At 40.5% G+C, this 15,515-nt stretch overlaps 1 protein-coding gene across 8 annotated transcripts in view; it reads right to left on the reverse strand.

Annotated features, from left to right (window-relative positions):
• PARN (poly(A)-specific ribonuclease) overlaps positions 1 to 15,515 on the reverse strand; it is a 172,175-nt gene that overhangs the window by 93,997 nt on the left and 62,663 nt on the right. For all 8 annotated transcript variants that reach the window (XR_005226961.2, XM_043523383.1, XM_037910035.2 and 5 more), the window contains one exon: positions 6,813 to 6,887. Coding sequence is in view for 7 of the 8 variants with exons in the window: in XM_043523383.1 (XP_043379318.1) it covers positions 6,813 to 6,887 (75 nt within the window). In the remaining variant the exon portion in view is untranslated. The remainder of the gene's footprint in view (positions 1 to 6,812; positions 6,888 to 15,515) is intronic.

The following is a 15,515-nucleotide window of genomic DNA, read 5'->3' on the forward strand; positions in this document are numbered from 1 at the left end:
GAATTTATGTGAAAGTGGCACCTTATTCAATAGACCTGGTCTATGTGCGATCTGGACTCTGCTCACTTCAAAAGCTAAGTTTATTTTACTTCCATCAGCACTGTAGAGCCAATATATCTATGAGAAGATGAGCAGATTCCAAACAGGGTCACATCATTCTAATTGGTCATGTTCTGCTTACAGAATCTTTCTTGATCTGTGAATGAAAGAGGACCCAGCTTGACTTTCAGATCCCAAGTTGAGCTTGCAGAGCTCGCAGTTATGAAAAAATGCATCAGGGAGACTAGAAGAAATATGAAACCCCAAATTTCATTTACTACAATGCTTAGGAAAATGGACTGATACCACCTTTTAGTCACATGTGCAGAACTTCAATATTGATTCTGAAAGCCATGTACTTTCAGCCAACCTTGATGACATTTCTCCAGATTAACAGGCACCTAAACAAACACTATAAAACCCTTCTCCCATTTTAATTATACAAACTGTATCAAGATTAAAACTGGAAGAGACTTAAAACCTTTAAAAATATTTGTTTGGTAATGTTATTTTAAAAGGATGATGATTTTCTGCCTTGGCTAAAACCCAGTTAAAACAGAACATATTGTGCTAGAAAAGCGTGTATTAATTATTTCACATGCAGTTTACCCTCAAATTTCTTACTAGCAAGTCTTTCAGGTCTCAAACCCTGAACCACTCAGCATTTATGGTGTTGTTGGTCTCATCATAGAATCATAGACTTTAAGGTCAGAAGGGACCATTATGATCGTCTAGTCTGACCTCCTGCACAAAGCAGGCCATGGAATCTCACTCATCCACTCCTGTAACAAACCCCTAACTTATGTCTGAGCTACTGAAGTCCTCAAATCGTGGTTTAAAGACTTCAAGGTGCAGAGAATCCTCCAGCAAGTGACCCGTGCCCCACGTTGCAGAGGAAGGTGAAAACTCCCCAGGGCCTCTGCCAATCTGCCCTGAAGGAAAATTTCTTTCTGACCCCAAATATGGTGATCAGCTAAACCTGAGCATGTGGGCAAGACTCACCAGCCAGACACCCAGGAAAGAATTCTCTGTAGTAACTCAGATCCTACCCCATCTAACATCCCACCACAGGCCATTAGGCATATCTACCGCTAATAGTTGAAGATCAATTAATTGCCAAAATTAGACTATCCCATCATATCATCCCTTCCATAAACTTATCAAGCTTAGTCCTGAAGCCAGATATTCTTTTGCCCACACTGCTTCCCTTGGAAGGCTGTTCCAGAACTTCATTCCTCTGATGGTTAGAAACCTTAGTCTAATTTCAAGTCTAAAACTTGAGAATCTCAAAGGCTTGGTACTGCTGAGGTAATAAAGCAGGGCCTTAGACATATCCAGTATATGAAGTTTCTTCCCCGCCCCCCCACCCCGTGAGGAATGTGGCTTCAATAAGATGACTGGTAAGGTAATAAACCAGTTCAAAGGGAATTCGGAGAGTTAGGGTGTGGTTTCGTCACTTTCTTGTACCTCTGGAATGATGCGTATGGCAGTTCAGCCACAAGGGCCTGCATTTCACGGACTCTTCATGCTGATACGATGGCTATGACTCAGACAGTTGAATGTGGGGTGGTATAATGAGCGTCCTGATAAGGGTTCAAAACTCTAAGAGGACAACACTGAGATCCCACGTGAGACTTAGGTCTCTAATCAGAAGGCAGACATGAAGGCCCCTGAGGAATTCTGATAACACAGGATGTGAAAAAACAGAATACGACAGTATCAAGAAACTGCACGCTGCCAGTTGGCCTTTAAGAATACAAAGGCTAGGCCTGCTTTCTTCAGCAGCAGTATGTTGTCCAGAATCTTTATCATCAGGGTCTCCACTGTGTTCACTTTGTTTCAGGCTGCCTATTTGGAAAAATCATTTCCACTTCCATGAGTAAGTCTCTGGTGGAAGCTTTCCAACTTCATAAAAAAAATCATCTGAATCGGTCAGCCTTGCTCATCCAGCCTGTCAAGTAAAATGGCTGATTTTGCAACAGTATGTCTAGACAGGTGGCAAGGTGTAGGGGAAACTGACTGCACATCTGCAGGAGAACAGAAAACCAAAACTGCCTCAGCCAATAGGAGACACCATCTCACATCACTGCAGATGACAGACTTCTCATAGCTCACCACGAGTCCTAAAACAGGAAAAAAACAGGGAGAAGACATGATATCTAGGGGCGCTTCAGTCTTCTCCCAGGACTTGCCTCTGATCTGCCAGCCTAGATATGGGTAGGTGTGGATTCAGTTTCATTAGATGTGTCGCTAGTTGGTGAAAACTCAGTGCTGAGGAGGGTCTCAAGGGCAGAACCCTATTTTGATAGCAGTCGGGTCCCATAGTGAAGCTTTAGTGTTTCCTGTGGGCCGGTGGATGATGAGGAGCTACGAATGAGTTGTGGGTTCGGAAAGATGGACACAAGTATTACCGACCTGAACCTGAGATAGAATATGTATCTTTGTGCCACCTCTTCAGAGATTTCCCGCTGCTCCCCCATCTCTTCTGAACTGTTGGATAGCATTAGTTCAACGTAAAATTTTCAGTGGTTATGAAATATTATTACATTATTATAGCCTTTCTGCATATTGTCCTGCTTGAGGGGTTCTCAAGTAAAACTCAATGAATTTTGCATCTCAGTGTTTGCCACCTCCACACTGACTGACACAGGCACAGACTTGCTGATGTGAATTTGCATGTTAAGTCAACTGTCAAATTCCACTTCAGGACCAATTTAACAAGTTCGTAAAAGCATTTTCACAGATTGTTCTTTTGATCATTAAGGGATAAAGAAAGAAAATCCCATCCTCACAATCTATCAGTATCCTGGAGATGATGCTGCAGATGGAAGCTAGCTTGTGTACATTTACCGAAGCTGGAAATTACACCATCAGATCCAGTGCAGACATACCCTTAGTGGGTTAAAATGACCCATTAGGTCTTATCTTGTAAAAATGTAATGCCTATTTCCAATCCTAAACTTACCTACCAAATCAAATCCAACGAACTTTATAATTTAACAACTAACCTTTAACATCTCAAAATCTCCTCCTCCTTTGGATCCCTATTGCAAAGACAGATGTCCAGTCTTTGTTAATCTCTACATGGACTATCACACCACCTTGCTCTGGGGCCTACCTGGATCCCACCACTACACTGTATTCAAAACACTGCTGCTAAAATCATTTAACATTAGGTGTAGCTAGAGCAGCAAGCACTACCCTCCAAAAGTCCTTCATTCCTTGGAGTTTTCTTATATGAGAAATGACTCAATCCTGTCAACTCAACTTCAATGTCCTGTTCAGCTCTAATCCCACCTACATGTATGGTCTCTTTGCCCATCACACAACACTAAGACCATTACTCAATCAGCTCCTCTCACCATTATGATGTGTGACCTTCTCCCAAGCTGTTCACTGCACCTGAAATGACCACTTTGACACCAAATACAATCCAGCCTTCTTCAAGGCCCACTTGATTAGCATGCATGCTATCTTCTGCAGTAAATATAGTTTAAGCAGCAGAAACTGTGATGCAAAGCAACATATAAATCAAATATCTGGAGCTGGTCAAAATTTCTCATTTGAAACTTTTGACAAATGGTTTTTGTCAATAAAAAAATGCCCACGGGACGTATCCAATTAATGACATTTTGGGGGTTTACATCAAAAAAACTGAAAACATTTTTTTCTTGAGTTAGGTTTGGGAAGTTAGTCAGTTTTTTGATGAAAAACACAAGACTTATTGAGAAATTTTTCAATGAAAACTTGTTTTCAAATGTCTTCATTGGAAATGTTTTGTTCCTAACCATCTGAAAAAAAATCAATTAAGACAATAAATAAAATGGAATACTAGGCAAGTAAAAAAAGTAGCACTCTTACAGCCTTATACTTGGGATGGTTAAAGTTTTTAGAACTACTGCTTGTCTAACATCACTCCCTATATGTCATGTCTAACACAGTAAACGCTTTAATGACAGGGACCAGTTATTTGACCACTAACCATGCTTGTTTATAGTGCAGAATATTTCTAAGGGACTATGTAGACAGACCCTAGCTTTGCACTTCTGATTACGGGTTAACTAAAATCACAAAACTTTAATGAAAGTAAAACAGACATGTACTTTAGGCACTAGACAAAAGAATGCGGCCTAATTAAAGTGAGGTTTCAGAGGAGCAGCCGTGTAGTCTGTATCCGTAAAAAGAAAAGGAGTACTTGTGGCACCTTAGAGACTAACAAATTTATTTGAGCATAAGCTTTTGTGAGCTTATGCTCAAATAAATTTGTTAGTCTCTAAGGTGCCACAAGTACTCCTTTTCTAATTAAAGTGATGTACACCAGTAGTTTAACCTATTTACCATTGTGGATCACATATGCAGCTTTCCATGCGTGGGCAGCAGCCACACAATATATACACTACCTGAGGATGTCACATGGGCCGCAGCTGTGTGCTAATTGGGCCGCAAGCAGCTGGTGGGCCACAGATTGAGAACCACTGATTTACACCCTCCTCAGGGTCACTAACTTGATAGTTTGAATTAGCTACCCTATTGAGGTGCATCTTAACTTAGGTTTACTATATGGTCGCAGTGAATTGTAAAATGTAAATTAATGTATTTTGATTTCCAAAGCAAGCATATGTATATACAGTCAATTTTTTAAATTCACTCAAGAATAAGCCACTTATTTAGCCACTTTATTTTCTGAAAATATGTTTGGACTTTTTTTTTTTAAACTTTTGTAAGTAAACAGTGCTCTCATTCCCCTTCCCATAGTGAGCAGTAATTCCCCTATTGGACCTTGTGTGTGTCTAGAGGTCAGTGTTTTAAAGAAGGTCACTGACTACTATCAGTATGAAATTGGGGATGAGGATTAAGTAAGGTTACAAGGTTTAAACATTAATATAAAGTATTCTGTCCAATAGCATTAGGAGTCTGCCTTCTATTTTCTGTGTCGGAATCAATACCTACTCGGAGAAAAATGCATTCAACAACTCAACTGTTTGAAGATTTGTGAACGCTAATACCTCCCCTCATCTCTTTCACTAGACCCCATCAGTTTACTCCACAGTTGAGTTGGCAAGTTCCCTGAATGATTGTCAAAAGGGAAAACAACCCATGATATTAGGCTACGACTGTCGCATAGCATTTCAGAACAGTGTTAAAAATTCCATAACACAATAAAGTATTCTGTTTGTAATATCTCAACCAACTACCTTAATACAGTTATACTATTAGAGAAAGTTAGTTTTAATGCCTGAATTTGATTTAAAGTGAATGAAGTTTGCCATCTGAAGTATTTAGGCATATTTCTACCTATTCAGCTGTACACAGCCTTTGTTTTCTTGCTTTAAGATAATTGATGTTTTCTTGAACAAGCTACTATAAGGAAAAGCCTTTACAAAACTTGGTTTTGGTAATAAGCCAATCAACTCTGAGACCAAGGAAAGTCAGCAATAGTGAGCAGCTTGGCAAAGCTCACTAAGTATTCAGTACGATAAAGAAGAGCTAAGCAAACTTAAGATGCCCACGCTAGAAAGTGGACTTTACACAAGCACTCCAGTAGAGATGGAACATGGACAGAATCATGTTTTAAGCATGTGAATGTTCAAACATTGGCAGCCCAAATTAAGTAAAAACTAATTTTCATCTTTCCTAAAATGTTTTGGTCCTCGTCTACAATAAAGACAGAAGGGTACTCTGTACTGCTGATGCCTTTGGCAGATCATGAAACAAATCTAAGCAGATAGGTCACACCTTAAGGTAGTTGGAAACACAGACAGCTAGTGAAAACCTTCACAATTTTGCTCTACAGAGACTACCATTTGGTAGGCTTAGTGAAGAAGGGGAGAGAAAGAAGAGAAGAGAAGAGAAGAAAAGAAACTGGAAGCCAGGGAACTGGGTTTGTTTAGTCTGGAAAAGAAGACAGAGGGGACAGGATAGCAGTTTTCAAGTATGTAAAAGGTTGTTACAAGGAGGAGGAAGAAAAACTGTTCTTCTTAACCTCTGAGGATAGGACAAGCAGCAATGGGGTTAAATTGCAGCAAGGGAGGTTTAGGTTGGACATTAGGAAAAACTTCCTGTCACGGTGGTTAAGCACTGGAATAAATTGTCTAGGGAGGTTGTGGAATCTCCATCAATGGAGATTTTTAAAAGCAGGTTAGACAAAGACCTGTCAGGAATGGTCTAGATACTTAGTCCTGCCATGAGTGCAGTGGACTGGACTAGATGACCTCTCAAGGTCCCTTCCAGTTCTATGATTCATGATATGCAGGCAGCAGGGTGGATAGGGAAAACATGGAGTTTCAGTTTGTTTTACTACAAGAACTACTCAACTAGTTGCAGTGAAGCCTATAAACCCAACACGTGCATTGGAGCTACAACAGCCCGGTGGTCCTCCGCATAATACTTCTCGACTTCACAGTGCTTTGCCCCTTGGCACCTACCCATTCTGTTGGCTTCTTTTATGATGCTCAGGAAGCAAACTGTGCAGGAGAACAAATGGATTCTGAATCCCTGTCTACCTCAACTGGCTCTAATAGTTCAACAAAATTCCCATATCTGTTTGTATTGCTGTTATGTCAATGATACTCATACACAAAGAGAAATGGTTGATATAAAGCGACAGTGGCTTATTAAGAGAAACATAGTAGCAAATGAAATTCCTACTATTTGCCAGCTAGAAGGAAATTATGGACTGAGGAATTTTAGAAGAGACAGTAGCAACCCTTTCAATGTCTGTTTATAGTGCGAACAGGCAAACCTTACAATGAGGTGATTCCAAAAACACTTACCTATTTGTACTTGTTCTGGCTGGCTAAGTGACACAAATGCTGATGTATCATCAATCCAAGATACCTGAATATTACCTAAAAATGCAGAACAAACAAGAATCATCATAACAGTTATGACATTTCACGCAGTCTAACAGGTTCACTCCGAGCACTGATGTGCCATGGGATGGGTAAAGTCACGTGCTTTATAGTAACTAGAGTTTGAGATGATTATGTCCACTTGGATCTTACTGTAGTGCGTACCCCTAACATACATGAGCCCAGAATCTTAACCACAGGTGGGCATGAAGAACTGAGCACCCTCAACCTCCACTCATTTCCTTCAGTAATATGGGCAGGTAGAAGACTTAGTTACAAGTGGGGAAGGAGGGTGGGTCATAGTAACCACATGGACAAAGGCATCTCTAAGCCCTCCACTTACTGTAAATTAGGTAACCTTTGCAAGCATTTGTCCACCTGCATACCACTGTCAGTGACTGACCAGCAGTTAACTCAAGGAGCTGGGTGATAAGACTCCCATCTAAAAAAAGACTAAGACAGACCTGCCTAATCTGATCTAGAATGCTACAATGGAGTAATGACTGGTAAATATATAAACAAAACTCCAAGTAACCGCTCTACTTCTCAGAAATAGAGATTCCCCTAAAATGAGCCATAGGAGTACCTGCACTAGCTTGAAAAGGGAGGATTACTTTGCTCAATATGTAAGAAACTTAAATACAATCTGAAACCTACCTTGAGTGTCTAGGTGGCAACAAAATCATTCCTTGGATTTATTAGCAAAAGCTACCACAAGGCTGCAAGAGTTTCAGAATGACTGTTTTAAATAATGTTATTACAGCCTTGTCCTCTTATTTATGTGTATAAAACTTATTCTCTGTGGGAGAGTCAGGAGGCTTGGGAAAAATACTGGCAGATGTATAAACTAATTTAAAAGCCGAATTACAACTCTGTGCTTATGGAATACAGCATATACGCACAGGGGACCCATCGCCATTAAAAACAGCAGCAGCACAACATTAAAATCCCAGGTTGGAAAGTCTCTAACTGGTAGAACTATGAGTAAATCCTGTTGGAAATGTGGATAGAGTGGTGTGGGGGAAAACTGAATGACCCTCAACCTGTGGATGATGCACAGAAACAGCTGCCAAATGCACTTGAACAGAGCTGATTGAGAGTCCTGAGTATTCTAGAGACAATAAAAGACTCCAAGTGTTGAGGGTGCCTCTGAATGGACTACAATGAAAAAAACTTTCATTCAGCTTTATAGGTTACGCTTGTAAAGGCCTTTCTGCTCTGCATCAAAAACTCAAACAGTCATCAAATAGAATTTAACCAGCTAATCTCCACGTCATCAGTTGTAGAGACACGAGATCTAGATGGAACACTAGATCATGATTCTTTGGAATGATGTCTACAAGATTTTGAAGTGGAAGAAGTGGGTGAATTGATGGGGGTATTGGGTCAGAAAAAAACTGATGTGCCCAGGCTGGATTTTGCATTATCTGGGCTGTCCCAGCACACATTCCTGAGGACTCTGGGAATTAGTGGAATGGGGATACCATAGTAGCTTCTTTTCCCACTAAATCAGAAATGCCTCTGTTAGGGGACCTCCCCCCTCCGCCCAGTTGTAGAATACTTTATCTAAAACTAAGTCCATTAGTCCCCATCGGTGGTGACTGAGCCTTTCCTGCTGTGAGGATCTGCATGTTTTGAACCCCTGTGAAATAAAGAGCTATTGGGTTGATTTAATGAAGAATACACCATTCTCACAAAATAAACTGCTTCATGATAAGGGGGAATATCGTGCATCACTCTGTTTATATAATGCATCGCCATCATATTGTCTCTGTTGGGATCTTTATTGTGCTGTCCCAAAGGAAGGGTAAGAAAGCCTTGCAGACTAGACAAACAGCTCTGAGTAGAAATACATTTGTGTAACTGACTTTGTCCAAGGCAATAGACCTGAACCTGAAGGTTGTTTAAGGCCTTTTCTACCCTAGAAAACTTTTGCTGGCATAGATATGCCAGCAAACCCTCCAACTGTAGACACAGTTTATACTGGCATAAGAGTTCTTCTGCCAGCCTAACTCAATTTACTACTACAAATCCAATTCCAAAGTAGGTGTTCAGACATGTGACTAGAAACAGCAAAATGTAGCATGCTCTCAGACAAAGTTTGTCTCAATTAAATCTCAATCACAAATTAACAATCTTTTCAGATCAATACTGATAGAAACTGATTCCAAGTGTAAGTTAGGTTACAGAATGCTTTTTGAAGCTCAGATAATAAAGTGCTGCTTTTTTTTGCTATGATTAATCATCCTGAGCTTTTCATTCTTTAGTCTGCAAGTTAAGTACTGTACCTCTGAGTGGCCAGGTGTTCAGGATGTAAATTACAATAATCTGAAGACCACAAGAAACAACTGATTCAATATGGTTTCTGACAGCCACAAACTGAGTAACTGTTTCTAGTTCAGGACTTTAATATCAGAAAGCTCAATCGTCCTGTAAACGAAGTTTATCACTTAAGTGCAAGTTCTCTGAAGTTATGTTTATACATCATTGCATTTCAAGAGGTTCAAGCGTCTCCATTATTTTAATAGTCCAGAATGTTTTAGGAATGTGGATCCCTGCCCTCCTGTGGGGAAGAGATTCAGTACAGTGGGGAGAATTATGCTACTAGCCTTTGCAGGTGGCATAACAGTTCTTTGAGTATAAGGATTCAGAGTCAGGCAAAAGAGTTGAGATGAGAGTGCACAATATGCATCTGGTAATGATCTCTTAATCTCACACTAGCCAGAAGAAACCTTTTCCTGGCCGCTTTAACCCTGCTCCAAACATATCTTAAAACAGTTTACTATACTGATTATGTCAGGCAGTATCATTTTTTTCAATTTATTTTAATTTTGATTAATTCATATTAACTTATTTCATTGGCATCCAGTTGGATGGTTATGTCACATCCTTCAAGTCTTCTTGCATTTGCCATTCTACAGTTCTACCCTTCATTACTGGATTCTGACCCAATTTGTACTCATTTTCCTTGATACTTGCTCATTTCACCATCTTTAATCCATCAGTATGAGGGATGTTAAGAGATTCATAGATATAAAGGTCAGAAGGGACCATTATGATCATCCAATCTGGTTAAATACTAAAAACCAGATACTAGGTTAAATATTATTTTGGGGCACGAACATAAAAATCTGCAATCCAAAGTGAGCGAACCCCAAAAGGAATTCTTATACAATTCCTCATGCTGATCAGAGAGTCTAGGCAAAAGAAGTTTGCTCATATTTGAGCTGACCTTTGATTAAGAGTATATTAACTGAAGAGAAATAGGCTATAGAAGCAGGATAGACTAGTAAGCTAGGTCATCCAGCAAATGTGGTAAGCATTCTTAATAAATTTTGTAAATACTGTATATTTCATGAGTATGGTGAAAGGATAATAGATGTCTGAAAAATAGACACAGCTGCGCTGCAAGTACAGTATTTAACAAAAAACATAGCTGGATGCCAACTTACATACTGTAACACCAAGCCAAATATAAGACATTCACTAGAGTACAGAACACTAACTCGCAGGAAATTGTTGAGCCAGGAAGAGTTCTCAGTTTTGAGACATCTAACACAGGCCAACTTTACAATCTGAGAAGTGACATTTTAGCCTAGCCTACAAGGTCATGAGTTGTCAAACAGATTTTCCCCCCATTAAAAAAAAGTTTACACCTTCACTTTTAAGTATTATTAGAACTTATTTTATCCAAATGGCAGTAGATGAGACTTAAATCTGCCATTTCTGAGGAAAAGCTGCTGGTGTTAATATTTGGTCTCAATATTTTAGTTTTTATATTTATTTTCCTTAAATTAAAATTATGTGACAACCTAAAATACAGGAATTATCTTTTTGGACAGCACATTGCACTATAATGCCTAAGTGAATTATACATTATTCAAACAATATGTATGGGAGGATATGCTAAGACTTGCCCTGTTTTCATGTTAAAGATTGGCTGAGAACCATATAGGTCACCCTGAAGCTGCAAACAACTTCTGGACACCTGCTCCCAGGACAGTGGAAACAGTTTTAAGATTTTATCTTGTGGGCAGGGGGTTAGTGCGGGTACTCATACAGCATTTGCCAGTTAAGTAACTGAGAATGGTTAATAGAAACTATACAATTAACCTTTCTGGCTGGAGGACAGAGTGCAAAGATAGCAAGAACAGCTAGAGGGGGTGGTCAAGAAATCTATCTTCAGTTAGGAATGGAAAGGAAAGGCCAGAAATGCTCAGAGCACAAACAGAATGGAAAACTTTCATGTGACTTGTATAACCTTTCCTCAAATTTCTTTAATACATGCTGAATTTCTCCAGAGTATATGGGAGGTATTTAGTACATGTTACTATACTAGAAGGGTTTAAAAAAAAAAAAAAAAAAAAAAAAAAAAAAAAAGCTGGGCAGTTCACCTTAAAATGCCTTTTTTATTTTTAAAACGCAAAAATGTAGAAAGTTAGATTAAATATTAGTTTTATGACAGACATTAACACACTTTCATCATAATTAGTAAAGCTTGAACACAAATGCTCAAGCAACAGTGGTGTTACAACCAAGCAATGTGGAATATGAAGTATAGATGTGCAGGAGCGTGTAAGGTTTTTCAACATATGTGTCAAATGTTGGTTTAAAGTGACTTTAAGAAATCAAATTACCATCTATGTAACACCTGAATTATTAAAACTGAATTTTAGAAAATCCAATGTTATTTGTGCATTTCACATTTTGATCACCAAGCTTAGACAATGAAAACAGATCATCATCCATTTTTCCTCCCCCACTAAATGATTCTCTTGCACTAGCAAAATGCTATGTTTAGTCTGATTAAGTCCAACTCACTCATTCTGGTGAATTTAAAAAAAAAAACAGTTTGGTAATAGTTTGACAATACTTTGAGTTTAAGTTACCTATAATTAGCAAGGACTGAACAAAGGCTATGAATTCAGCATAAAACCTTGGTTAAGTATGATCACATCTGTCATCAAATGACTCTTGAATATTTAATACCATTTCAAGAGTTTAAAGAGATAAAAATAATGTTTTAAGGATTTCACAGTCCTGTGCTGAGATTTCTTTAGGCTCTGACCAGCTCTCGTTATGAAAGGGTAAGAAAATTTGTTTAAAAAAAAAAAAAATGCAGTATGAAACATTTTAAAATAATAACAAAAACAGGAGTGGTAAATAATGAAGACGACTGGTCACTGATACAGAGCAATCTAGATCACTTGTTAAACTAGGCAGAAGCAAATAATGCATGTTTTAATACGGCTAACTGGAAACATGTATACTTCCAGGAACAAAGAAGAGGAGGTTATTCATCTGTGCAGTAACTGACATTCCTCAAGATGAGTGTCCCTATAGGTGCTCCACTCCAGGTGTTGGTGCGCCCCTGCACCTTTGCTTGGAGATTTTTACAGCAGTACTTGCACAGGCCGCGCACATGCAGTGCCTGCCTCACGTGCCAACTGTGTCTCAACAGCATGCGCATGGCCCGGGCTCCTCAGTTCCTTCCCTACAATGGAGACCGTTCCGAACTCTGAAGTAGAGGCGAAGAGGGGGGGTAGCGGAGCACAGGGACACTCATCTCAAAGAACGTCAATTACTGCATAGGTGAGTAACTTCCTCTTTTTCGAGAGATGTCCCTGTGTGTGCTCCACTCCAGGTGACTGAAAAGCAGTATCTCCTAAGGAGGTAGGGACATGGGGTCTGGTAAGAAAGCTGTAGACAGCACAGCTCGGCCCATTCGAATGTTGGGCAGGGGTTCCTGAATAAGAGCATAATCTTTAGCAAAGGTATGCTCCAAATCCCTGGTGGCAGCTTTGCAAATATCTGTGAGGGGAATGTTAGATAAGAATGCCACAGACGTTGATAGAGATCTTGTGGAGTGTGCCCTAACAAAAGCTGGAGAATTCATTTTCTTTAGTTGGTAGCATAGGCGGATGCAGTCTGCTATCCAACTGGATATTCTCTGGGTAGAGATGGATTTGCCTCTGGATTGTTCTGTGATTGAAATGAAAAGTTTAGGGGAAGCCCTAAAGGGCTTAGTTCTATCCAAATAAAAGGACAATGCTCTGTGCACGTCGAGTGGGTGCATTGCTGCTTCGAAAGTGTTCGCATGCCGTTTAGGAAAGATGGTTGGTAGATGGATAGGTTCACTGAGGTGGAAGGAGGAATGCATCTTCCAGAGAAATTTGGGATGCGTTCGAAGCATAATTTTGTCCTTAAAAAAATATAGTGTATTGTGGATCAGCCATAAAACACTCCAAGTTCTCCTACACATCTGGCAGATGTAACGGCAACTAAAATGCAGTTTTCATGGACAGATGTAGGAGGGAGCATGTTGCAAGCAGCTCAAATGGATGGCGCATCAAGCATGTGAGGACCAAATGCAGGTCCCAAGGTTGAGTGGGTCGTCTAATGTCCGGGAATGGGATCTGGAGGCCCTTGAGGAACCACTTTGTGATGGGGTGGGCAAAGATAGTAGTGTCTCCAATCTTATTGTGAAACGCCATAATTGCTGCTAGATGCACCTTTATGGAGCTTAAGGAGAGCCCAGATAGTCTAGTATTAATGAAAAAGGGGAAGAAGCAGGAGCAGTTTGCTTGGCGGAGCACCAGTGAGTGAACCTAGTCCACTTATGGAGATAGCAGAACACAATCCACACATACCACCTATGCAATAGTACTCTTTGTACCTGTTCAGAGCAGTCTAATTCCTCTTTAGAGAGCCATTGAGAAGCCATGCTTTGAGGTGCTGCATCGTTACGTTGGGGTGGTGTAGCTGACCCTTGTATTGTGATAATAGGTTTGGAGCTGGGGGAGCAGGACTGGAATTAGCAGACAAACAGACATCCTCATTACAAATGGGTACCATGCCCATCTGGACCATGTAGGGGTTATTAGTATGACCCTGGCCCTCTCCGCTCATATTTTTTGTAATACCCTGTGAAGAAGTGGTATTGGGAGGAATGCGTATAGGAAATTGTCGCTCCATTTGATGATGAATGTGTCTCCCATCGAGTGCTTTCCTAGGCTCGCTCTGGAACAGAATTCCAGGCATTTCTTGTTGGTTGCGGTTGCAAAAAGATCCAGTTGCGGGTAGCCCCATATTTTGAATAGGTGTAGGATGGTATCATTTATCTCCCATTAATGATCTAGGGAAAAGATCTGCTGAACACACAGTGGTGTTTAATGAACCAGGTAGGTAGGAGGCTGAAATCTGGATATTGTGCTGGAGGCATCAATTCCAAAGTTTCATAGCCTCCGCGCAGAGTGAGTGGGATTGAGCTCCCTGTCTGTTGATCCAAAGCATGTAGGAGATATTGTTGGTCATGATCCTGATATGCTGGTGGTTCTGGATGTGTGGGAGAAACTGGAGGAAGGTGTTGTGGACCGCTCGGAGCGCTAAAAGATTTATGTGTAGTGAGGCTTCTGTAAGGGACAAGAGTCCCTGAGTGATGTGGTGTACCCTGGGTGCCCCGCAGCCTCTGAGGGAAACATCCGTGGTAATTATAACGGAGGGGGACTCCTGCACAAATGGGACTCCGGAACAGAGTGAGTCCTTGTCAAGGTTCCTTCCCCACTCTGAACTCTAGGGTACAGATGTGGGGACCTGCATGGAAACCTCCTAAGCTTACTTTCACCAGCTTAGGTTAAAACTTCCCCAAGGTACAAATTAATTTTATCCTTTGTCCCTGGATCTCCACTGCCACCACCAAACTCTAACTGGGTTTACTGGGAAACGTAGTTTGGACACGTCTTTCCCCCCAAAATCCTCCCAACCCTTGCACCCCACTTCCTGGGAAAGGTTTGGTAAAAATCCTCACCAATTTGCATAGGTGACCACAGACCCAAACCCTTGGATCTGAGAACAATGAAAAAGCATTCAAGAGCATACAAGAAGACTTTTAATAGAAGTAAAGAAATCCCCTCTGTAAAATCAGGATGGTAGATACCTTACAGGGTAATTAGATTCAAAACACAGAGAATCCCTCTAGGCAAAACCTTAAGTTACAAAAAAGACACACAGACAGGAATAGTCATTCTATTCAGCACAGCTCTTTTTCAGCCATTTAAAGAAATCATAATCTAACACATACCTAGCTAGATTACTTACTAAAGTTCTAAGACTCCATTCCTGGTCTATCCCCGGCAAAAGCAGCATACAGACAGACACAGACCCTTTGTTTCTCTCCCTCCTCCCAGCTTTTGAAAGTATCTTGTCTCCTCATTGGTCATTTTGGTCAGGTGCCAGCGAGGTTACCTTTAGCTTCTTAACCCTTTACAGGTGAGAGGATTTTTCCTCTGGCCAGGAGGGATTTTAAAGGGGTTTACCCTTCCCTTTATATTTATGACAGTACTTGACTTTGGTAGGTATGGACAGAAGTCTGTTTAGACGGTGTACATTTGGTCTGTAGACAGTGGTCATCCAACCCTGTAGGCACAGCATACAGTGGTGTGCATTCTTGACCACAAAAGTGCAAGAGACCATATGTCCAAGAAGTTGCAGAAAGTCACAGACCGTGACCTGCGGGCTTTTCTGCAACTCGCTGACAAGGTTCTTTATGGTGTTGAATCTGTCAGATGGGAGAGATGCAAGTCCGGTTATGGAATTGAGGTGAGTGCCTATGAACTCTAGTCACTG

This window comes from Chelonia mydas, chromosome 10 (assembly GCF_015237465.2).
Source record: "Chelonia mydas isolate rCheMyd1 chromosome 10, rCheMyd1.pri.v2, whole genome shotgun sequence".
NCBI classification, from domain to species: domain Eukaryota; kingdom Metazoa; phylum Chordata; order Testudines; family Cheloniidae; genus Chelonia; species Chelonia mydas.